The sequence below is a fragment of the Parasteatoda tepidariorum genome, chromosome 5 (assembly GCF_043381705.1).
Source record: "Parasteatoda tepidariorum isolate YZ-2023 chromosome 5, CAS_Ptep_4.0, whole genome shotgun sequence".
Lineage (NCBI taxonomy): Eukaryota > Metazoa > Arthropoda > Arachnida > Araneae > Theridiidae > Parasteatoda > Parasteatoda tepidariorum.
In genome coordinates, this window is record NC_092208.1 from 31,941,459 (window position 1) to 31,966,836 (window position 25,378).

At 24.4% G+C, this 25,378-nt stretch overlaps 1 protein-coding gene across 1 annotated transcript; it reads left to right on the forward strand.

Moving 5' to 3' along the window:
• Positions 1 to 79: 79 nt before the first annotated feature.
• Positions 80 to 18,971, forward strand: LOC107445957 (phosphatidylinositol transfer protein alpha isoform). The gene is made up of 13 exons (XM_071181253.1): positions 80 to 228; positions 2,095 to 2,125; positions 4,012 to 4,175; positions 5,882 to 5,973; positions 7,042 to 7,049; positions 8,526 to 8,603; positions 9,773 to 9,853; positions 11,312 to 11,389; positions 12,608 to 12,703; positions 14,052 to 14,174; positions 16,411 to 16,503; positions 17,054 to 17,101; positions 18,834 to 18,971. The coding sequence occupies exons 1-11, from the start codon at positions 212 to 214 to the stop codon at positions 16,453 to 16,455; spliced, it is 813 nt and encodes a 270-aa protein (XP_071037354.1). The 5' UTR covers positions 80 to 211; the 3' UTR covers positions 16,456 to 16,503; positions 17,054 to 17,101; positions 18,834 to 18,971.
• The last annotated feature ends 6,407 nt before the right edge of the window (positions 18,972 to 25,378 follow it).

Sequence of the window (25,378 nt, forward strand, 5' to 3'; positions counted from 1 at the left end):
TTTTCAGCTTCGTCCTTTATGCGTCTTTACATTGCAAAAGCAGAATTAGTCAAAATTAAAACAATAAATTCGAAATTAAATATTATTCTATTTCAAAAACAAATCTTAACTCTTGAAAACTGGCACTGCAGCAAAATTGACGTCACTTCTCCGCCCCATGTGAAGGGAGAGTGGACGGCTGTTATGTGATTTTAGTTTGTGATATAGAAACATGATAATCAAAGAATTGTAAGTATTATTTATTGTCAAATCTTCTAAATTTTTAAACAAGTACCATAATATTTATAAATATTTCCTGTAAATTTAAATTCGACGCAGTTTTTGTTACAGCTTTTATTTTAGAAATCCAAGTAATGAAATTAAGCAGGATATGGTTTATCTTTCTCTCATTCCTTAATTAGATCAATTGAGTGTTGCTTTTTTTCAATTGTAATTGTTTGATTTAGGCTGTAAACATTACTTTTTCGCTAATATCACTCTAAAGGCACTTCTGCTGCGAGTATTGTATTAGTCTGAAATTAATGTAAAGTTTGTTTCAGTTCTATAATATCAAAGAAATGTGTTTTCTGATTCTTTTTTCTAATTAAATTTTTTATTTAATTAAAGAGTTTGCCAACATTTGTAAAGTTAATTTTTATTTTTATTATTGTATTTATGTATCACCATAAAAATTAATAAAAACTGTTTTAAAGGAAAGATATGTATAACTTTACTATTAAATTTTAGTTTTGCTATCCAGTGACTTATTTTAAACATAATAGTTATTATATTTGTTTATTTTTTTAAAACCAAATTAAAAACATTCAGTGTAATAATTATTTTTTGCGTCTGCTTTCACCCAAATTTGTCTCTGGAAAAAAAATTTGGAAATAATTTGAATTTGCAATGATAATGTTTTTTTTTTTTATGTCTGTGTTTTTAACAGTTATGAATAATTATTATTAATTCAGTTCATTTAATTTTTTTGAAGTTTCATCATTTCTTAATTTGACCTCATTTTAAACATTTTATTATAAACTCATTTATTGTTTTAGTCTTAATTCTTTTCACTTAATTTGATTTAATAGATGCTAACTACTTTATTCACTAGATGATTTTATTTTATAGATTTATAATTTTTAATCTTGAGGTTCTTTATGTATACATACATATATGTATATATTTATACACATATAAGCATGTATAAATATTTGTATACATACATATATGTATATATTTATACACATATAAACATGTATAAATATATATATATATATATATATGTTGGTTACTTAATTCACTTGATGGTTTTGCTTTATTGACTCGTTATCTATTTTCTATCTCAAAATTTTTTTTTCATTAAATATATATACATATATAATAAACAATAATACAGGAAGATAAAATTAATAAAAAGCGTTGTGACTTATCTGCAGCTAATACCACCACATATCTTTGAACCGAAAATGTGTTAGGTTTCGTTATAGCAATGTGGCAAACAGCAATTAGCTATAAGCCATGTCTCTATTGGTTGGACCCTACACTATCAATAATAACTGGGGAATGCAAAACTTATTTTATTTATAAAATCACATATGCTTCTTTGAATAGATTAATATAGTATATTAACTAATTTGTCTACAAAATGCAAATGTTGATTTTGAAGAATATTTTTATAATTCTTTTATGTACAGTTTATTTTGCATTTGATGTCTTAACTTACTCGCTTTGTATTATTGAAAGTAAAATTTTTTTTCATACTGTATTTAAATTCATTTATTGTGTTAGTAGCTTAAATTATTATTTTTATTTTATTAATTTTTAATTACTTTAATATTTTTAAAATACATATGCAAGTTTCAATGTAAAATTGAGCTCATACATGCTCCCTTAATGCAAGTTTTTCATATCTTTATATATTAAATAGTTTTTCTATAAAATACAGGTGTTGGTTATATAAATTCATAAGGATATTTTTTTTTATGGACACTCTATTTCTTACTTGATATCCCTTAGCTCATTTGCTTCGGCTCACAGTAATGTGCAATTTCTTGAAGCAAATAAGTTTTGCATTGTTATTAGTAATATAACTTATTTTGTTTTTCATGTTTTCAGTCGTGTAGTTCTTCCCATTACAGTGGAAGAGGTAAGTAAATTCATTATTTTTCTATTAAAGAATTTCATGTTAATAATTTTTTTGTTTTTGTTTCTACATATAGGATAGCTAACTTGTGTTTGAAAGTTAAAACAATGATAATGGCTCTTTTTAAAAAGCTAGAAAATCATCTGTTGCAAAAAATTGTAATTATTTTTAATAGCTCATTTGTTTTAAGGGATATGGAGGATCTCAAATATATCATTGGAAATAATGGGACATATTTTGTTTATTACAATTTTCCAATTTTTAATTTAATAAATTAAGAATTATATAGTTGCAAATAATTAAAGGTGTTGTGAATTATTAATTGCTATTTTAGAAATATTAATTTAATGTTCAAAGTAAATATTTCTGAATGTAAAGCATTCCATAATGATAAACTATTCTATTTATTTTTGTTTGAAAAAAAGTAAGATTTCAAGGGCATGCCAGAAATAACCTTTGTCAACATCTGTCATAGATAACCTCATTTATATTATTATCTCCAGATAAAGGCTTGCATAGGAAGGGAAAATTTATTTTAATGTTGAAAAGTATTATTTCTTCTTAATTTTATTTTTGTTGGCCGGCATAAGAATTTAATAAAAAATGCATATTTCCTTATTTTTATTTTGTTCTACTAAGTATTAAGGGACTTTTTTTTATTAATAATTTTTTAACTTATAAGTATTTAACTCCTAACATAGTTTTAGATGTGGGGACATTTTAGGTTATCTTTTCCTTGATTATCATAAAGAGTATTTGCAATAGGCCATGATCCAAATTCCATAAAAAGAAACAGATTCCTTTCTGTTGGAATGTATTGATGGCAATGTCCTAATTTGGTAGCAAGCTAAATATTTTAAAGATTAGGTTATGCAAGCTGTGCAAAAGATAAGCTTTAAAAAAAAATAATTAAAGATCTCTATTGATATGTTAGTTAAATTAGAGTTAAAATATTATCTTATGTAATAATACTAGATAGATAACAAAATTGTATTTTTATTAAAATATTTTGACACGTGTTTAAATTTATTAAAAAAAATAATCTTTAGTTCCTTTTTTTTTAACGATGTATTGTTATAACATACCCTATACATTCTATACCCTTTAGCAATCAGGGTTCGTTGAAATCACGATTTAAATCATAGATTTAAGAAAAATCCTTATAATATATGGATTGAATATTAATTTTTTGATGAATGACAACATTTATAAACACAATCTGTTGCATTTATTTTGTCATTTTATAAATCATGAGAAAGAAAAAAGAGATCACAATTTTAAAATTAAAATTATGGTGTGCTAATTGAAACTTTGTGTTACTAGTTAAAGTAGTATTCTTTAAATTATCTATTTTATCTTGTCTTTTAATTTCAATCATGACTTTGTATCAAAATGGTCGCTATGCATTATAATGAAAAATTATTTTAGAAAGTTAGAGCTTCTAAAATATTGTTATAATATAGTTTTAATATTAATTTAATTTTGATTAAACATTTATAAAGTTTTTTTAATCATAAATTAAAGCTCTTATAGTGTATTTGAATAAAAATAAAAAAATCTGATTTAAATAAAAAAAATCCGATTTAAATCAAAATAATCCAATTTTTTTGATTTTTAAAAAAAAAAATCAAAAAAAATCACGAACCCTGATAGCAATAGGGTTATGGTTTTACCTGTTATTAAAAAATATTTTTCTATTTTCTTAACAATTTAGTTTTTAATTACTATTATTTACTTCAATATACATTCTTTGCTTGAAATTTTTCTTTTTGTTTATTAGTTTAAAATAGTTGTTAAAATTAATTTTGTATTTTAAAATTAAGTTCTAAATAAAAATTATAGCTGTCTTTGGTATAGTTACTAATTTATTTTTGATTAAATATTTACAGTACCAAGTTGGGCAGTTATATTCTGTAGCTGAAGCCAGTAAAAATGAAACTGGTGGTGGAGAAGGAATTGAGGTGCTCAAGAATGAACCTTTTGAAAATGTACCCTTGTTGGGGGGCAAATTCAATAAAGGCCAATATACTTACAAGATTTACCATTTAGCCAGGTATATTTAGAATTATTTTTCAATTATGTTATTTGTACTCTTTCTTTTTCTGTATTTAAAATTAAAAATAATTAATTGCAGATTATTAATTACCAATATATTTTGGTTAATGTCTAACTCAGTGGTTACCAACTGGCGGCCCGCGAAGCCTTTTTTTTTTTTTTTTTTTTTNAAACTTTTTTTTTTGTGGCCCACGAACTAAAATACATTAGTTGACATTTTTTTGCTGACAATTTTCATAAAAATTCTATATGGGTTTAAAATACTTTTCTCGTTTAAAAAAAAGCCCAATTTCTTCATTTCTGTGAAATTGAACTTACCAACGGTGCAAAAAAAATTTATTTCTCAGGTTTTGCATCAAAGAAAATATTTATTCAAATGCAAAAATAATCGTGTATGTTGCTCTTTTTATTTCGTTTTTTTTGTATTTTGTGAATATAAATTAGCATGTGCATGTCTGAAATTTTCTCGAAGAAATTCTCCGACTCAACAATTTGAAACCACTCATTTTGGACAAAATTATTTACATCTGTAAATTTTAAATCTAAAATGTAAATATCTATACTTTGATGGTTGCAGCAGACAAACCTCATTGAACATTTTGTGTGCTACTATGTAAGTTTTAATACAAACCTTTTTAAAGTTTTATATCTTAACAATTAGATATCTGTTGCACATTAATTGTTTAATAAATAAGTGCACATTATAGTTATTGTAGCCAGAATTTTTTAATATGCAATTAAATATTTTTAAAAATCTAATTCTTATTTTAATTTGTAATTCAATACTTTTGTTTTGCACAACTTGATAAAAATTTTTACAGTAATATTTAATGTTCCTTCAAACATAAAAGAGTAATATATAAAATAAAAGTTGCGACCTGTCATTTGACTGGTGTTTCTAATTGTGGCACCTGGCCTCATGTAAGTTGGAAACCTGGTCTAACTGTTAAATTACCTTTTTTTTATGTCTTTTATGAATTAGGTATATATTCCAGTAGAATCAAAAAGCAGTTCTTTGGGTGTTAAATATTAGCAAACAGTAAAGTGTTTTTTTACTTGATTAAATCTTTTGAAAAATCACTGTTTTGAATCAAGAATTATTTTTTTATATATATAATTGCATTTTGTAGAGCAGAGCAAACATTTTTGGAACTTCCTAATGTAATGTGTTTGTATAATTCATTCTATTTAGAATTATAATTTTTTGTGTGTCATATTCTGGAGCTTTTGCTTACTTTTTGGTTCCAAAGCCAGGATGATACAAGATAAAGTGTTTGCCTATCGACGAAGCAATCCAGGTTCAAATACTGGCTGATCAATTTGTCTACTGTTTTGATCTTGCACTGGCTACAATACTGACATATCTCCAATGACAGACAAAGCTTGAGTTAGAATTTATTCCATTAGCATCAATTTAACCATAGTTTTTTTTTCCCCACTTAATGTAATTTCCTTCAAAAGTTTTCCATTAAAGCAAGTTTTTCCCATTGTTTGACCCCCAGAGTTCTATTGTGTTTTGGGTTAAGTTTAAAATTACAAGGCAATAGAGTTGAACATTAATAGTGGTAAATCTAGTATGCATCAACTATTCAACAAGGGTGATGGAAAACTAAGTGTTTAAAGGTTGATGGTGTACTATTATCTAATATTTTAAACACTATTAAAAATAAACTATATGAGTCTGAACTAGTGTTTATTTTTCAGTAAAGTCCCTGCATTTATTAGACTTCTGGCACCAAAAGGATCCCTTGAAATTCATGAAGAAGCATGGAATGCATACCCTTATTGTAAAACAGGTATGTTTATAAAATTAAAACTGGCTCCATAATCTTGAATACTGTGTTTAAAAAAATATTTTTCATGACTGCTTAGTTTTCATTTATATTTGTAGTATATTTACTAAGTATTATAATTTTATTCCTGGGCATATTTTTTCTAAACATATATTTAGCAGTATTATATATTCAATGATGTGTGGTTGAATTTTAATAAATCTTTTATGTTATCAAAGTTTTAATTTTTTATAGATAAATTAAAAATTTGCTTAATCCTCCAAGCTTTGAGCTTCCGAGTAAAATAATAAGGCTACGCTACATACTACTCTCCGATTGAGTTACATGAGGAAAACTGGTTTTTGATGCAGGGAAGCTTGCAGCTAAAAGTTCGAAAAAGCCAGGATCTAACAATTAGAGGGTTAAATTTGATATAATTGTAGTTCTTTTTTTTTCCTGTCTATTTTGATTTTCATAGTAACTCAAGACTAAGCCAGATATTTTTGAGGAGTAAATTGATTTATTATTAATATTATTACTAAAAAGATTAAAACTAGTTAATGTATTTCAGAGACATATTTTCAGTGAAATAAAAAAAAAAAGAAATAAAAATATTTCTTTAAAAACAAAGTAATATATAAATTATTTTTCAAATTAAGCAATTACTATAACAATTATCTATTAAATTCCATTAATAGAAACTGTTCAGAAGTGTACAATGATTTTAAAAGTTATATTCTTGGGAAGTTTTTAATTTTTGCTCTTAACTTGATTTTTTTTTATTAAATCACTTATTGAATGAAAATTGGAAAGCTTATAAAAAGAAAAAAAATTGTTTATTAGCAAATTGCTTTATAATGGACTCTAAATGTTGTATGTTTTTCAAGTAAACTAAATGAAAAGTGAATATTTGGTGCATCTTTAATTCAATATTACATATTTTTGTGCTTTAAGAAATTGCATTTTGTGTTTTTTCTTATAACAATTTTGTACTTGAGCTTGTAAGTGTCTTATTGCTTTGAATAAAAGTTTTCCTAATGCTAAAAAAAAACTTATTTTTCTTTCATTTTCCTGTTGTCTCATTTCCTGCAGTCATAACTGTAAGTAGCTTTTAATTATTGTAATATATTAACTTATTATTATTTAATTTCAAGTTATAGTTGTCTGTTTAATTTACCATTACAAAATATTGAGTTTTTTGTTATAATTGTTATACTTTTATTATTTTATTTAGTACATAAGAGGCTGTATTGTGAGTAAAAAGCTATATTTATCAGGTTAATAATATCAGGACAACTGTAAATGTGCTATAATTATCTTGATTGTGCAGGGTTGCCACAGAAATCATAGAATTTTATCAATCAAAAAAAATTTTCTATCGCAAAAATTCTCTAATATTACAGACTATAGAAAACAAAATTCTTCAATAAAAAACCTATACTTATAACTATTATCTTGAACTTTTTTCCAATAAACATTTTTTTATATCTCAGATAGAAAAGTTGGTAAAAATGTTGATAAGCACTTAAAAATCTTAAAGAAATATATTTTTAATAAAAGTAATGTAAAAAATATATATATTATCCTGTCGACCGTTTTTGCATTTAAAAACATTGAAAATGAATTCAGATTTGGTTTAAGTTTAAATTCTTATTTTTTGCATGGAATAAGCTATATTTGTATTTTGTCTATTTTTTTTATGATTAATTACTTTGTAAAAATAAATTTGGGTGATACCAAAAGAATCCAGGTGCAGTGTTGGCAAAAGTGGTCATTGGGATAATATGTAAGTATCAAAAAAAATTTTTTTTTAAATTAAAGTATTCAATAATCAATATTTTCTAAAAAAGTGAACTATTTATTCTGAAATAATCCACTCCTCAGTCCTTAAAGTAAACAGGAGAGGATAATTTTTTCCTTTCAAATTTGACTAAGAAGAACGCTCTTGGTATTTAAGCTTATGTAATATCAATATATATNTTTTTTTTTTATTATTTACATCTCTTTTTGTAGTTACGCAGTTTATGATATAATTTGAAAAATTAATCCCTGTATTCAGTGCAATTAACTAAATATTTAATGAGGTGTGCAACATAGCATATCGAGTAAAAGTTTGTTCTCCAAATTTTAAACCTCTTAGTTTGGATGCAAATGATCATCTTCTCTTAGTTTCTGTAAGAGTTTACCATGCAACATTGTTATTGACAACTTTTAAATCCTGCTTCTTTAAAAATTGTTTTTAAAATAATACCTCAATTTTTAAATGTTTATACGCATTGAAATAATGTATCTAGAAAAAGCTTTCTTTAGGGAGAAAAAAAACCCTTGAATTTGGTCTTAGTATGGCTTGCATCTATTTCTTTTGCCATTAAATACTTCATTCAATATAAACAAATCCTATTTTTAATTTCGTAGATGCCATCTTTTCAATAAGAAATGTATCTTTTTTCTTTCAATTTTAAGTATGTTTCTCAAAATTCGGAACCTTATCTAGAATTTTGCTTTACTTTTCTGATACATGTTGTTATATTGAAAATAATTGTTTTTTCTTAAGTCTACTAATATTTATTTTTCAGAATCCAGATTACATGAAAAATAATTTTTTTATTAGCATTGAAACAATGCATTGTCCAGATGCTGGTGATCAAGTTAATGTAAGTTTTTTTCTTTTTTTAACTTGCTGCATCAAATTGCATGTTTTTCACTTGCATCACTCTATCATGATTTGTTTTAGTCTGATAGTAGTTACTAAAAAAATTATTTTGTTCTTATAATCTTAATGAATTCACTTTGCACAAGTTTGCAGGTTTGTTTTGGTTTCATTTCAAACTATAAAATTATATGAATACTTATGTTTGTTGAACGTGATAGAATCATATGATACATTATAGAAGTTTTAAGTTGTACTTAACAATATTAGCTTATTTCTCAGTTTTTTGTTTTAATTTTTAGAATAATAATAAAAAAAATTATTGAACTTACAAAAATTTAATTAAGCTTTGATTTTTTTAGAAAATGATATGTCCAGTCATAATAATGCTTGGTCTAACATTTGTTTGCTTGAGTTTTTAAGTTATTGTTTATAAAGCAAAATCTCCAGAAAAAATGTAATACTGTTTTTGACTTTTACGAAATTCATAAATTATTTCTAAATCGACATTTCAACAACACAATTAATATTTTTTAAAATTCGGTTTCTTTTTATGATAACATTTCTAAAGTGACAGGCAAATTTACGCTTTTAAGCACTTTGAAAATACTTGATTTATTATTGAAAGAAGTTATTTTTTACATTGCTTCTCTTCTAAAAACTTCTTTAAAAGTTTAATAATCTATTAGACTGTGCCATAAGGTTTTTTTCTCTTCAAAATTTGTTAAATTTTTATTTATTTTTTTTCAAAAATATATTAGTTCATAACTATAGCATTTTATATGATCTTAAAAAGTTCTTAATATCTTTTTTATTGAATATCTTAACTTTATGGATTTTTCAAATCTATTTATCTCTAAGTTAAAATTTATATTTTTCTTCTGTTATATTTGTATCAATAATATCAAAAATCTGCATTGATGTAAGGAAAATTTGGTAAATTCTTTTTATTCAGTGTAGTTATCATTTGAATATTATTACAGACTTATGTGAATATATCTCATAATTTTGAAAGAATAACTGTTTTTCAAAGAGCATTTGATAAGCATCTTATTCGCCTGCAATGCATTTAATGGATTGCAATTTATTTAATCTTAATAAATTTGGATTCAATTATGCCTAATAAATAGTTCATATGTTTAAACAAACTTAATTTTTGCACTTGTATTTTAGGCCCATGAATTGCCCCCAGAGAAACTTAAACATCGAGAAGTAGTATTTATTGACATTGCAAATGACTCAGTTGAAAGTAGGGTAAGTAAGTGCTTAGCTTTTTATAAAAAATTTTTTAAAAATTACTCGTTGTGTATCGTATGTTAGATATTGATCAACAATTTGAAAAATCAATTTAGGGATATAGATATGTGCATTTTGCCAGACTCTGCTAAGAGAATCACTACTGTGTTTTCACTAAATTATCAAGTTTGTAAACATATGGTGCTGCTGAATGAAAAAAAAATATTTTCTACTACTTGCCAGACCATTCCAACTGAAATGTTTCCAAGGGCATCTGCTAGTTTTGTTCTTAGACTGTCACTTTGTTGTTGCAAATACGGATAGCTTTAAAATCATTGATTTATAATTTTTCTCAGTTAGTAGAGCCATCTACTTATAAAATCTGTATTTCTGAAACTTGATGCAAAGAAATTTTATGGTTTCTAAAGCAAAATGGGACAAGTTTTACACTTCCATCTCTTTTCATTATTTTTCAATTGAATTTTCCAATTAAAAATCTTTTTGGTGCCACCCTGTAATAAATTGTTTTAGATTTATAAATACAAATCAGTTTTTTTATTTTATTATTTATAAAAACGATAATTTAGGATAATGCATGCATGAAAAACTTCAGTTATGGGAGATGATAAAATGCTTAAACTCATTTTATTATCTTTACTATGTTAAAACTATTGAAGTTAATTACAAAAGTGATTTTGAAGTATAACAGAACTTCTTAGTTTTTTTTGTTGGTGAGAATAATTAATAAATTTTATTAATTTTAATTAATATTTTGCATTAAATATCTATATACAATATATATCTAGTATTTTGCATACAACTTCTAATCTGCAGTAATAGGCATGACTGTCTGCTCAGAATACTTTAAGTTTCAATTGAAACAGAAAAATCAGGACTCTCTCATATAAGGATATTTTTCTGTCCTATATAAATATATAAGTAATATATTCATTTGTAAAATGTGCTTATATTGTGGCATCAAATAATCACTTTTCAATATACAATTTGTATTTAGGAGGTGAATTTGGTGCCATAGAAAAAGTACAAGGCTTCACAGCGTATAAGTTAAATAATCTTATTTTCTCAATGAAGTTATGTGTTTTTGTATGAAACTTTGAATTACCAATATTAGTTTCCAACATTATGTATTGCTATGAAAATTAAGTGAACACTTTTAAAGGTTGTTATTTTTCAACCAGGTTGTAACATTCTGTCAATCAGCGAGTTCAAAAGTGTCGATTGATGTTATCTATCGAAATTCATGATTTAGTTTTTTTTTTATTATTTACATCTCTTTTTGTAGTTACGCAGTGATTCGCCTGGATTTCAAAAGTCCAATGATAAAAGATTAGAAATTGTGGTTCATAACTTAAAATTTTTGGATATGATTTGAATTCCCATAATTGAAATAAGTGTTGAATTTTTTTTCTTTATTTAAATTCAAAGAAGTGTTATTAATCTATTGTCGTTTCTTAGGACTATAAGCCAACTGAAGATCCCACAAAGTTTAAATCTGAAAAAACAGGAAGAGGTCCATTAGTAGGAAATTGGCAAGTATGTTTTTATTCACTATAATTTTTAAACTTGTATTTTCGCCAATGTAACAATGCAGATTAAAAATTTTTAATTTTTGTTTAATTTAGATTTTTTTCAAAATTATATGAATTGAAGTGGTAAATATGAAATAAATACACTTTTAAGATAGCTAAGATATCTAGATTTTTAGACTCTTAAGTAATATGTATTCATTAAATCTGTCTATTTCTTAAGATTAGATAATTATTTTTAAAATGTTTTTAGTTATATTTTAATGCATAAAGTAGGCAATATTTTTATTTATAAAAGTCTAATTAGGAGAAAAGGAGCTGAACAGGGAAGAAAAAAAATTTATTTTCACAATTGTTTTTTTAGTATCTTATATCATTAGATTTGCATAATTTAGAAATCAGTTATTAAAATCAAACTAGGTTTGATTGGTGTTGCAATTTTTTAAATTTGATTCAAGTTTCAATCCTAGAACAAAATAAGGCTCTAGAGAGGCAAGTAAGTGTCAACTAGCTATTTTTTAAATGCTCCTAAAATAAGTCGAAACAATTTTGTTAAATTGAGGATTATATTTATTGGAATGTATATTGAGATATACACCACACTCAAAAAATTAAATCAAAGAAGAAAAATTTTTCATAGCAAAACGCTGTTGGATACACCATAAAAAATTTTATTGCATGAACAATCACAAAGCTAACGAATCTGTTACAAATGAATAATTAGAAATAAAATATATGATTAAACAATTGAGAATTATCAAAATAGTTATTATATATACAAGAAAGAATATCTGCGATTTTTCTCTAAATCAGAAATGATGCATTTTAATAATTTTTGTGCATAATTGTGGTTTTAAAATTGTGCATAATTGTACTGTATAAAATTTTTTGCAAATTTAATGCAATACTAATTTAAAATATCCCAATTTTATATAAAAAAAAAGTTATTAAACAGCTAAGAATAATTAAAATACAATAAATGAATAAATACCTCTTTATTAACTCAAAATTGTGCTATATTGAACAATCACAATAGGATCGCATCTCTTAATTGAAATTTAATTTGAAATACTTCAATATAAATAAACCAAATAATTAAACGGCTAAAAACCCTTAAATTTTTTTCCTTTCTTGTGTTCATAAAATTTTAAATTTTAAGATGTTGAATCAGAGTTGATGCACTTAATATATATATATATATGTATTTTTTTTCTATTTAACCTAGAAAACTTCTTCTCCTATAATGTGTGCCTATAAGTTAGTCACTGTAGAATTTAAGTGGTTTGGCTTACAAAATCGAGTGGAATCATTTATTCAAAAGGTAAGCTCAAGATTTTTATGATAATTGTGTGTTTCTAAATATAAAACTTTTGTGAAAAATATTATCCACATTAATAATAGTTTAATCTCATATTAGTTAGAATAAAGAACTTTTTGAGAGTCCTTTGTCAAATGTTTTATTGATTTGTTTCCATTTAGGAAACATTTTAAGATCTCGTTTAACCCTTTATGAGGCAATGAGAATTGTACTTCCAGCCATTTTAATTGATTTTGAGATGTTGATGGCTTTCTATTTTCCCACTTATGATTTGTGAGTCTATCTGTTAATAATTTCAGAAAATACCAAAAAAGGGAGAATTTTCTTGACATAAATGTGGGTAACAGTAAAGGTTCGCCTGTGGTCAAGAAGAGAGACCAATGCTATGAAGCTATCTTTTTTTGTGCATTCGTTTATTTGATCAATTCTCATTGAGTTTATTTGCAATCATAAATATGATACTTATATGTTCCATTATTTTTAAGCACAGACATTTTTGCCAATTCTTTATAGTAGGTAAAATTTTAAAAATGCCGTCCACTTTCCAATCTCCTAAAATGGTCTTAAATTTCAAATTAGTTTTAGCTAATAATCTCAATGAATTTCATTTTATGAATCAATCTCAATCCCAAAAATATTTAAACATAACATTACTAGTAAAAAATGCTCATGAAATTTAAAATAATGATGGAGGAAAAAATGGCTTAAGAAGTTAGTAGATAAATTAAAGGCAATTAGAAGATTTTCTTTGAAAATAAAATAAAAATCAATTTCTTATTATTTACTACTTTTCACCATTTACACATTTAACTTAGTAGATCAGATATTTTTTTTAGCCGTGAGAATAAATGGCATATTTTTAGACCCTTTGATAAGGAAACTTAACTACCATTACTCATTAATAATCTTATGTGTCAAATAAAATTTGCATAAATTACAAAAGAGGAAGTGAAAAAAAAATTATATAATATATCTTTTTAGTGCTAAAACTATTTAATTTGTTATCTCTGTTGTATGCAATAAATTGTCCTTAAAGTAGATTAAATAGTGTAATAGTTTGTAATAGTTTGTGAATATATGTAATAGTTTGTGATTGAATGGCTTGATGAATAAAGCTTGCTGAAAAAGTTTCATCCAAAATTAAATCTTTAACTATAAATTCTTGTAAAATTGTTCAATAAGGAATTATAAAATTTATACTACTTTATAAAATAAAGTTAAATAGAATGTTTTCCGCTCATATGAAGAAAGAGGGGTTATTATCTCCCAGTTATGTTTTGTAAGATGCAATTCAATTGGTTTCTTATTTTTGTTGAATTATTTAAATATGTCTTAATTTTGTGTATTTTAGACAGAACGACGAATTTTTCTGAACTTCCATCGGCAAGTATTTTGTTGGTTAGACAGATGGCATGGAATGACTATGAAAGATATTAGAGAAATTGAAGATAGAACTAAAAAAGAATTAGATGAAGTAAGTTATTGAGATTATGTAGTTATTAGAAAACTTTCTTGATACATAAGCTAATTAGTAGTAGCTAATTAATCCTCTTGCTTCTAATTAAATATTCATTTCAAGAACACAAACTTTTAAAACAAAAATTATTAATATTATATATAAATATGATGTACAGTTTTTCTGAGTTTGATGAGTGATTTTATTTTAAATACTTTTTTTATAGATAATGAGCTATATTTATTACACTTATTTATATTTTATTATTTTTATATCAATATATTTCAATAGCGTAACAAATTAATATTAATCGAAAGGAAATTAAATGTTGAATGCCTAAAAAAAGACAATAGAAACATGTAAATATGTGCATTGAAATTTTAAAGCATTCAATATTTTGAATTGCAAACATTTGGAATAGTGAAAAGTTCATAGTTGTCTTGTTAGCTTTTTGTTCTTATAAATTTGATTTTTGTGAATGTTCAGAATATCCTATTTTCTATTATTACAAATGTAAATTTTAAAGTAATCGATTTAAAGCAATGAAATATTTAAAATTTTGTTCAAACATTTGCTTATTTTTATTAATACTGCTACTAAAAAATCATAACTCTGGAGTTCAAATTTCGAGACTGTTCACTAATTTTGTGCATGGAACAGACGTATAGCCTTACTCACAAGCTTCAAACTTTTTGGAAATTCAGTAATTTTATGAAGAAAAAGAAAAACAGAATTAAAATTATTAAAATGTAAAATGTTAATGCCTGGTGAGGAATTCAGGGATCATGTGTTTATTTATCATTTTCATCTAACACAGTCGCAAATTTTGTCGAGAGGAGCTTTGTATTATCACAGTTGTTGATTCATTTGAATACGAAAGATCAATTCCAATCAACAGTTCAATAATTATATCATAGAAATTTTAAATGGTGAATTGAGGGATCATCCACTAACTTTCTTTTCAACAAAAATGTTAAGTGGCATAATCACTGTTTTTATTTTGTGATAATTGAGACCTTAGTTTGAAATTATTTGATTATGGAAGTCTTGTTCTTTTATTCAAGTTTGAATGAAATATTGGTATGAAGAAACATAAACTAAATGATACTATTTTTTTTAGTGCAACAGTGTCATAAATATTTTCTAAATATTGATTTTGAACTATTATAAGTTGTTCAGATGTTAATAAAACACTAGAAACTGTCAAAACTCTGTTCTAAAAGTGATTTGAAAATTCAAAATATAATGTATTCTATTGTTCTTTTGAAATAAAATTTACTTTCTTTTATTTTACAAATTGATATAATTTTTTAATGTAAGTTGAGTCAAATTGTACTTTTATATTTTGTTGTTTGTCCTTTTTAAAAGTAGTCAAGTATATGTTTACTGGTTCAAAAAAATGTTTATAATTTTTTCCCCCTAAAAATGTTGTCCTAATATCTTCTTTGGTTCATAATGTGGCCTGAATAATGTAATATTTATTGTGCTTTAGTATTTAATTATTTTAATTAGTTTTTTTTTATTATGCAGACTAATCTTTCTTTATGAAACTTTTTTAATCTGTAAAATCAAAATGATTTTTAATTGTTATATGTATAATTAGATTTTTTTTTAAAATTATTATCAAATTTTTTCAAATTATTTTTGTTTTTATATGATAAGCCAAAGCTGGATATAGATTAACAAAATGAATCTTTGTGTGCATTTTAAGAAAATAGTGATGCAATTTAAAAGAATATTCTGAATGATAATGAAAATATGATACCTAACCTAGCAATTGTTCATTCTTATAATATAAGGGCTGGTAACAAAATATAATGCATAACCGCATTTTTATTCAATATTTGCAATCGCATTATTAACTCTTCATAAATCTGTATAACTGAAATTTCTGTATAATGCAAAGCCTCATGTTTCAAAGTTTGTGTTAAAGATCTTCTGCTGTATTTATATAATACGTTTAGTATAGCATTATTTTCCTAATCCTGTGTTTTATATAACACCATGTAAGGCAAAACCTTATTTTTTAAGGTTTGTGTTTTAAAGATCTGTATAATACTCTTAGCATATCAATGTTTTCTAATTCTGTTCTCTATATAGCACAGAATTCCATTTAGTACAATGCTTCATTTTTCAAGGTTAGCGTTATAGAGATCTGTATTTATATACTCTTTGCAAAATAATGTTTTCCTAATTCTGTGTTCCTCCTGTATTTTCTTCTAAATTGACATTTTCTCCCCTTCTTTTTTTGTAGCAACGCAACAAAGGAACTGTTAGAGGCACTCAAGGTGAGGAATGACTTCAAGTGGTAACATTAAATCAAGCATATCTGTTCCAAATCACCTATGTAAATTCTGTTTCTGCCATTTCACTGTCCGGAGAACATAAAACAATCTAATTCTTTTATTCTTTAAATACCCCCAAAAAATCGTTTTAGAGTATATCATAGTGATGTAATTGTACTACGACTAAGGCACATCCAGAATTGTAAAACTCTAGACTGAGACAGTGAGTTTAATCCATAGGGAAGTTGTGTATAAACCATGTGGTAGCATACAAGCTCTCATATTCTTCAGATCAACTAATTTCTGTGTTATTACTATGTGTAGCAGACTTAGTTGCATGTTTAATTGACTATATAAAACCTAACCATACTTTGCAAGCAACATTCAGATGTGTCTGGCAATCTATATGAAGTGTTAACAGAATTCTTTTTAGACTAATTTTTAATCTTTCAAATGATTAAATAAAAGTATGCAATTTTGTAATGATATTTGGAATTAAGAATCACATTGCAAAGAGTAGAACACCTCCTAATGCACTCACACTTACTTTAAAACCAAACCTAATCTTTTAGTTGAGATTCTGTATTTAGTTTTCTTAATATTTTGTTTCAGAAATTTGACCTGAGCTGGTGTAGTCATTCATTCATCCACTTTTGTTTAGTAAGTTTATTTTCAGTTGTCATATTTACTTTTCACCCCTTTTAGTAAAAAGTGTGTAGATTTTTTTTTTAGTAGCAAATTTTGTTTTTTTGAATTTTTGGTAGTGTTTAGCTTTTTTTACTTTATTTATATCTATTTTTCTTAAAGGAGTTGTTTTACAATTGTTAGTGATTATTTAATATATTTCAGAGCTTTTTATATGAGTGTGTGAATTAAAGATTGTATTGATTGAGCTTTCAAAACTTTATCAGTATAAGCAGATGTAGCATAATTAAAATTTAGTAACTGTTTGAAGAAAAAAAAAAGCTGTGTATTTAATTTTTAGGTTTGCAGAAAATTTAAATTAATTTTAGTTTTGTTTTATACTTAATTTTTTTTTAATTTTTATTATTTTTGTGCTTAACAAAATTTATCTAGCACTTGTATTTTATTTGTATTTCTTTTGGAAAATATTGAGTATTAATGTGTAAAAATTAACTAGTTTGTAACAAAATATATATTTAGCTTAATGTAAAATCCAAATAAACTATCTTGTTGTCTTAAAATTTAATAGTTAAAATAGTTTAATTCATGAAAAAGGTGCAAGTTAGATATTCCTGTGATACAAATAAATTTCTAGGGAGGTATACTCTAATTATAGTATTAATGAATTATTGAAGGAGATATTCAGAGTTTACAAAAACATACACACACAAAAAAAAATATGTTAGAATATATTTAAATTTGAGGGAATTTCTTTCCTAATAATGAAGTTAAATTTTCTTGCATTTGTATGTAAAAAAAATTTCCGCAGTTTTGTTTTTACTAATAAAAAAACAAAAGAGAGATTGTAATATATGATATTACTGATGATAAAAGCATTGAGGGTTTTGTGAAGTTCGTAAATATAAAAGTGTAGAGAATGTGCTTCAAAAAATGAAGAAAATTATGCCTATCTAATGAAGCTGACTAAAAGATATTCTATTGGAACAAAAAAAAATACCTATCGTGTAAATTTTAAAATATATTCAACGTTTTTATTCTTTTTGCCATGAGAACCAGTATTTTAATTATTTAACAATGTAAAATTTTGTTTCCTAATTCTTTTTAAATCAATGATCGACAATCTTTCTCTGTTTTTTTAATATTGTATAAATAACATAAGTTTCTTAAACCCTTTAAACATTAAGCATCTTTGTAAGTTTAATTGAAATTTTCTCCTCTGTACATCATTTCCCATTGAAAAACATGGGATTTGCGATGCAATACTGAGAAACAACAGAAGTTAGGAAGTAGCTGATCCTCTCAGAGGATTAAATAACATAATTTTGTTCTGCAATGTAAAACAGCTAATTGCTAATTTACATTTTAAGAAGAAGCATAGAGTTTTTTTAAAACTTATCTTGTGTTAGGTGGTAAATAAATAACTATATCTGATTCTTGCACTTAGAGCTTTCGATTAACTGGCTAACCTTAGGTGATTATTCTGTGCAAAGTTAATTAAATTTTTGGGACAAGTTTTGGTTAATATTTAGCCAGTCCCGCTTAAGTAGATTATTTTTATGAGTTAATTCAATGTTAAATTTAGTTCTATTTATTTAATTATTGTAACTAAAATTAATATTTTATTTATTGTTATGTTTATTAATTCAATAGAATTTTTTTTTGACTGAATTTCATTTTTTTCTTATTGGTCTTTTATTTTTATAATTTATTTTGTTTTATTACTTTATTATGCGTTTTATCTTAAAAGGTTTAAATGACTATGATCCGCCCAAAGCTAGTATGTACATCAAGTAGAGACCTATGTGAAGTTAGGTAATTATGAAACCAGACGTCTATTCGAAGCGAAGCACACAGTTGAGTTCATACTATTTTGGACATATTGAATTATATGTTTCGTATTTTTTAAGTGAAAGGTTATTTTTTTACACAATTCTGTGATTCTCTCTAAATGAGTGAATCATTGTTTATTTAAATTTTCTAACTGTATTTTTATAATTTTTGTAATCAACATAAAAGTTATGGACATTCCATCTCTGTTTCGATATGTTTTGTTTTATTAATGGAGTGACTTTTTTTCATTGTTACGTTTTACAAATATTTATGTGCTGTGCGGAAGTTGGATCCATTTGATGTTTAGTGATTCTTTAGAAGATCATTGAATTATTTATAAGTGTGATTTCGAGAGATATTATTGTAGTATACGTAGATAAATGTTAATTTATTACTGTCCTGTGTATGTTATTAATTTATCGGTGATATTTAATTAAAATATATTTGTAAATATGCTTTTTTTTAAAAAAAAATTAACCTGCTTACTAGCATGTTATTTGGATTTAACTAAATTTAGTCTAGTCATTTTAAAGTAAAATTACTATTTTATTTTAAATTGATACATCTAGTTAAAATGAATTACCAAAGAAGTTTTAGTGGTGCATTCTCACTTTTTACCTTCATTCTGTTAGTATTTATTTTGAGTTTTACACTTAAGATAAATTAGTTTTTAAATGAAAGAAGAAAACATGTTAAGCCACATTTTTAAGATTGTCTAATATCAGACTGCAATTCTTGAATTAGGCAGTTTTAAAAGATTTTGTAAACGGGTTCAAAAAAAAAAAATAATATCTGGACTTCATTTAAAAAAGAAAAAGCTTAAGCTCTGTTGGTTTCTTCTAGTTTTGAGTTTAAAATTAACTTTTTTACTAAAAACAAATTTATCTAAGAAGTTTTATTTATAAATTAAAATGTGGGATTTCTTTCAATCGAAACAGAAAAACTTATCATACCCCATGCCTCATTATACTAATACAAAAATATACAATCATAGTTTAACGTGTAAATCTACAATCTTTGTTTTTGGTGATTTAGGAGGGTACTAAAAAAGTGGCACATTATTTGTGAATTAACTTTAACACTAGTTCTAATTTTAAAAAAAAAATTAAGTTATCCAAATCAGAATAAGGAATAATCAAATGAACAATAAATAAAGGAAATGTAAAATTGTACTGAATTTTGATGGGTTTAATCAATTAAGTTTATCAGTCATTAAATCTCATCATTCTAAACTATAGTTAGCATCAAAATACTATATATTATATCAGTATTATAGAAAGTTCGGACACTTAGATTTTATAATTATTCATTTGTATAATCATTTTTAATTCATTTGCATTATTTAGCATAATCAAACTTTTTTTAATTTTTCTACATTTATAGGTTTTTGATAAATTTTCGATTTGCCCAATGAATTTGTCGAAACAGGTAGCCATTTAAAATCTCTTGTTTTTTTTTTTGTTTTTTTTGGAGGGATGTGTTAGCTTGGATATTTTGGTTACCAGATAGTGAACCCTATTTTGTTATAAGCTCCTAGGTATTTCTATACTCTCTAGCACTAATTTATTCAAATACATTTTATGTGACTTAACATGTTGATTCACTTAAGTACTCAACGATTTGCTATATATTTCTGTTGGTTACACAGATTGTTTTTAAATTAAGTATTTAAAAAAAATATTATGTATGTTATAAAATCTCTATTAGTTTAATTTTTATTTTATATCATAATTGAAAATTTCTTTTGTCTACTTATCAGTTGTGAATACTTTGTGTCTATAATAATATTATTCAGTCTAGATGTAGAATTCAGCTTCTAGATCTAGTGACATTAAAATAGGAAATCTTTATTTGTATTTCAAATTATCATATAATACATAACAAAAAAAAGTGGATTTCTGTTTTCACTGTAAATAGCATTACTTTCTATTTATTTTATTTATTAAGATTAAATGAAATATAGACACCCTTAAAATATTAACAAGTATTGCTGCTAATTTGTTTTTAAATACTTAATGCAGCTAGTAATTAATATTTTTATTACTAGTACGGGTATTTATTAAGGATAATGCTGATCTTAGTGATAATTATGGGAGTGTAATCAATTATATTTCTAATTTTTGAATTAATGCTCGTTTATATATTTAAAAAAATATTAATTATAAGTGTAACATTATGTCTGTTCTATATCAAAAAAAAAAAGTCTAGCTTTCAGCAGAGAATTTGTTTGATTTAAAAAAAAGGGAAGATATAAGTTATCTATGATTTAAAAAGTGTTTAGTGATGTGTTTGTTATTAATGTGATTTATTTATTTTAATTTATATATTTTTACAGCTTGTTTTTTTTTTAATTTTTCTATTTCTATGGTGGAAATTGTTCCTTTGTATGTAAAGAATTAAGTCCTGATATATTTTATTATATATTTATCTTTTTTTTTTCAAATGAAAAATTAAATTAGGAATAAGATTATGGGAAATTCAACTATTTCATTTTCAGGAAAAATCTTTTAGATAAAATGCTTTTATGGTTATATTTGCTTGTTGTTTAAGCCTTTTTTCTCTTTTTGTGTATATTACAGATTTTATTAAAAAAAGTGAAAAGAAACAAAATGTTCTTTTGTTTGAAAATAAATTTGTTGAAAAATGAAATTATGTATCAATACTTTTTTTTGTGCATACAATTATTACAAAAGTAAAATGCTTGCATTTGGTTGGTGTAAATATAAAAATTGTTACTGTGTAATTATCTTACTTATGTGAATAACTAAATTCTTTTAAAATTTGTTAAAATATTTATTCCAGTAATTTCATCTACTTATTAAATGTGTATCGCATGCAAACAATATCTTAGCATGCGAACAGAAATTTCAATTTATAACTAGGATTATTAATCTTTCTGATTAATATTCCTTTGTAAAATGTTCGACCTCTTTAGACCTTTCAACAAATTTGTTTTGGGACGCTACGTTTAAAATCTTAATATCGTAAATTAATTTTTGAAATGCAAACTGTTAAACAGTAGTTTACTTATATTTCCAACATTTGCGACTTAATTTTCATACTAACAATTTCAGTATCAATTACAAAACCCTCTCATAAAATTAATTATTAATCTTATCCTATTATTACTTTCCAAACATTTTTTTAAAGAAAAACTTGGATAGAATTTTATTCATTTTCAAAAAAAAAAAATATTAATAATAATTTATATTGAAACTAAATTTTTTACGCACGACATTACCTCTTATTACGGTTGAATTTATTCAAGTATTCTATTTTTAAGTAGTAAAAATTTGTTAAAGTTTGAGCTAAATGTTTTAAATTATTCTTTGCAGCCATTTTTTATTGTATGTAAAGTAAAAACTTTTGTTAACAAGAGTTTACTATTATTTTATTATTTAGCATCTATTGCAAAGTAATTGGAAACTTATATTACTAATTTTTAAGTAACAAATACAGCTGGTATTCTTTGTAAATCATTCAAACTGTGTTTATCTAACACTTAATCACTTATTAAATTTAATTAAATAACTAATATTGTTATGCAAGGTCGTGCAGATCACCCGTAAAGTTGTAATAATGTGGTTTTTGTAATTTATTATTTTGTTATTCTATATCTCTATAGTGAGAAGATCTTATACTGTGATTCGTTTTCTGCATGTGTATGTTTAGTAGTTCCATTTTATTTGAAAGAATTCTCCTTTTATAATAAAGTGATAAATTATTCGAGTGATCTGCGTTTTTTGTTTTAGTAAATGTATGTGTGTAAATTTTATTATAAAGATGATAGTCTTTCTAAGAAAATATTTAATTGTTGAGAGTTATAAATTAGTAGATTGTGAGTAAAACTGCTATCAGTGACTTAATACACAATCGTAAATAGTGCAAATAAAAATATCTTTATATACTTGCGGTGTGCTAACCGAACGCATTTGAACGAAATATATTTATAAAAATTTTAGAATATGATATTTATCATTCATTTAAAGGTTTAAATATTATTTATTGATCAAATTTTTAAGTAATTAATTTTAAATAAAAATTTTATTGATTAATTATCTAAACATTTGATATTTTGTATATTTTAGGTATTTACTGTAAAATAAAATTTTTAATTGAATCCTATTTGCTTATTATTATTATTATTTATTTCAATAAAAAATTTCCTTTTAATCTAAAGTTTATAAATGATATGAAGATATTTTTTTACTTTAAAAAAACGTTTAGCTTTTTTTTAAATATGTTATAATCCCCAAAATACCTAATTTAGCTATATTTTCTAAAATAGCTCAATGTTTGACCTCTTTCTAATAAAAGGCAGCAAAACATCTCTCAAGATGTGTTAAACGAATGTTCCAATGTAAATCTTTTTTTTTAATGTCATGCCTAGACTTGTAAAATAATGCCTCAGTTTAAAATATTAACATTTGTTTAGTTTTCATCAAGGAATATCATTTCACGCTCGTGGTAAGAAGCACTTTACACTAAATATTTACTACATTAACAGTGTTTATTGAAGCTACTGTATACAAAAAAAATATGTGTTGTAGTTGGAGTTGTAGCCTATTTTAAACCGAACTGTTTAATCTAACCGTACTGCCATATTCATTATTTAAATAAATAAAAAGCATGCTTTAACTACTTTTTAACACATTCACTGTATTAAGCTACATGTGTGAAGGAGCAGAAAGTTCGACAAGCAATTGGTTAAAAGTTTTTACTAAAAATGTGTAAACTATGCCATATCAGACCATCCTAATTTTTTAAAGAAAAGAGTATTTTAGTTCCACTTAACACGAAAAAAGAAATAACATGTGGATTCAATACATGGGTACTATTCACTTTTTGATTAAAAAACTAACATTTTTGAAAATTGAATAGAATAAAAGCATAAATATTTATTAGTTAATAAAAAAAAATTATGTTTAGTAAGTTGTGTAGGTTAATGAAGAGGAAGTGGACCACAGAAAAAAAAATTTGCTTCACCTGGGTTACTTGAAATATTTATTTATATTTTTAGCTTTGCAGTGAATTTGTTAAATTGTGTAAAACATATTTATTTTTCTACTATTAGTTCTTATTTTACGTGAAAATGTAATATTTTAACTCCATGCATTCCTATTTTTCATATTGTGCTCTAATTATCAGTCTTTAAACCTTTTAAAATGGTCTTTTTAGTTTTTTCTTGACTATGTGAATGTGTCAGAAACAAAAAAATATATATTATATTATAAAAATAGAAAATTTAACTTATTATAAAATGAAATTATTTTTCAAAATTGTTAGACAATTATAAGTAAATAAAATGTGTTTTAAGTTGACTCTGTTTTGTTTCTCCCAATTAAATTTTCATACAAAAAATATGATTTTTTAATTGTGTATCACTATGTTGTTTCTATTTTAACTACATACTTTCCCAGTAGAAGTCCCAAAAATTTCCGCCAATTTTCAAAAAGTAGAAGAGAAAGAGATAGAAATTTAAGATTTTTTGTGTTTTTTCGCAAGAGACAATTTTTATTAGACAATTTGAACTTGACAATTAACTAAATTTATTCTTGGCAAGTTTCAAAATTCGTTACAAAGCTCTTCAAATGATTCCATGTAAATATTTTCCTTTAATTGTATGATGTTGTTGCAGCAAATAATGGTTGTTTTTAATTTAATGGTTATTTTTATGAATGGAAGACCTCGTTTTATAGTTTTTCTCAATGTCTATGGACGAATTTTGTAGCAAATATTAAAATTTGGTGAGAATAAATCTTGGTTTCTAAAATAGAACGCAGCACACCGTGCATTNTTTTTTTTTTTTTTTTTTTTTTTTTTTTTTTTTTTTTTTTTTTTTGGTTTAATTAGTTTTTCAAATTGTCACTTATTTTTGGCTCATTCAGTAACTTGGAAATATTTTTTATGGATTTGTTTAAGTCAGAACATTAATAGAGTTATTCAAAATGAGAAACTCAATAAGTTTATTTATTGCAAATGCGGGATTATTTTAAGTTATTAAAACGTAGCTTACGTTACAGATTACCGAAGTCCAAACCCTATCATTAGATGAGATTTTAAATTTTTACGATAGTCAAATTTTTTAGGACTTTTAATGTTTTTTTAAAAAAAAATTTATATTTATAACTAAATATTTATAGCTAAATGAAATGAATTATCTACGGATTTTTTTAACTTTTTTCCGCAAATCGAAAATTTAAATAATTTTAATCGAACTAATATAAATAATTGTATTAATTGAATATAAATTAATAGTACTAAATAAAGTGCTATTTTATAAGTAGTTCTAGGAGAATATAAATTAAATTTATAATATTTAAGTGATTTCCTTTCGTTGGTGGTCATCTATGCGTCTGGAACTATTGAGATATTGACTTCTGCCGTCAAATCTTCGATAGTCAGCACGAAATAAAATTTTTGGTTAGAAATGTATTTCATACTTAAAAATGAAAATAATTA

Bases quoted from the DNA above. Each gene is read 5' to 3' on its own strand.
- LOC107445957 (XM_071181253.1), top strand. The intron at 11,390-12,607 runs GTATGTTTTTAT...TATTTAACCTAG, and splicing joins CATTAGTAGGAAATTGGCAA to AAAACTTCTTCTCCTATAAT. The intron at 12,704-14,051 runs GTAAGCTCAAGA...TGTGTATTTTAG, and splicing joins TGGAATCATTTATTCAAAAG to ACAGAACGACGAATTTTTCT.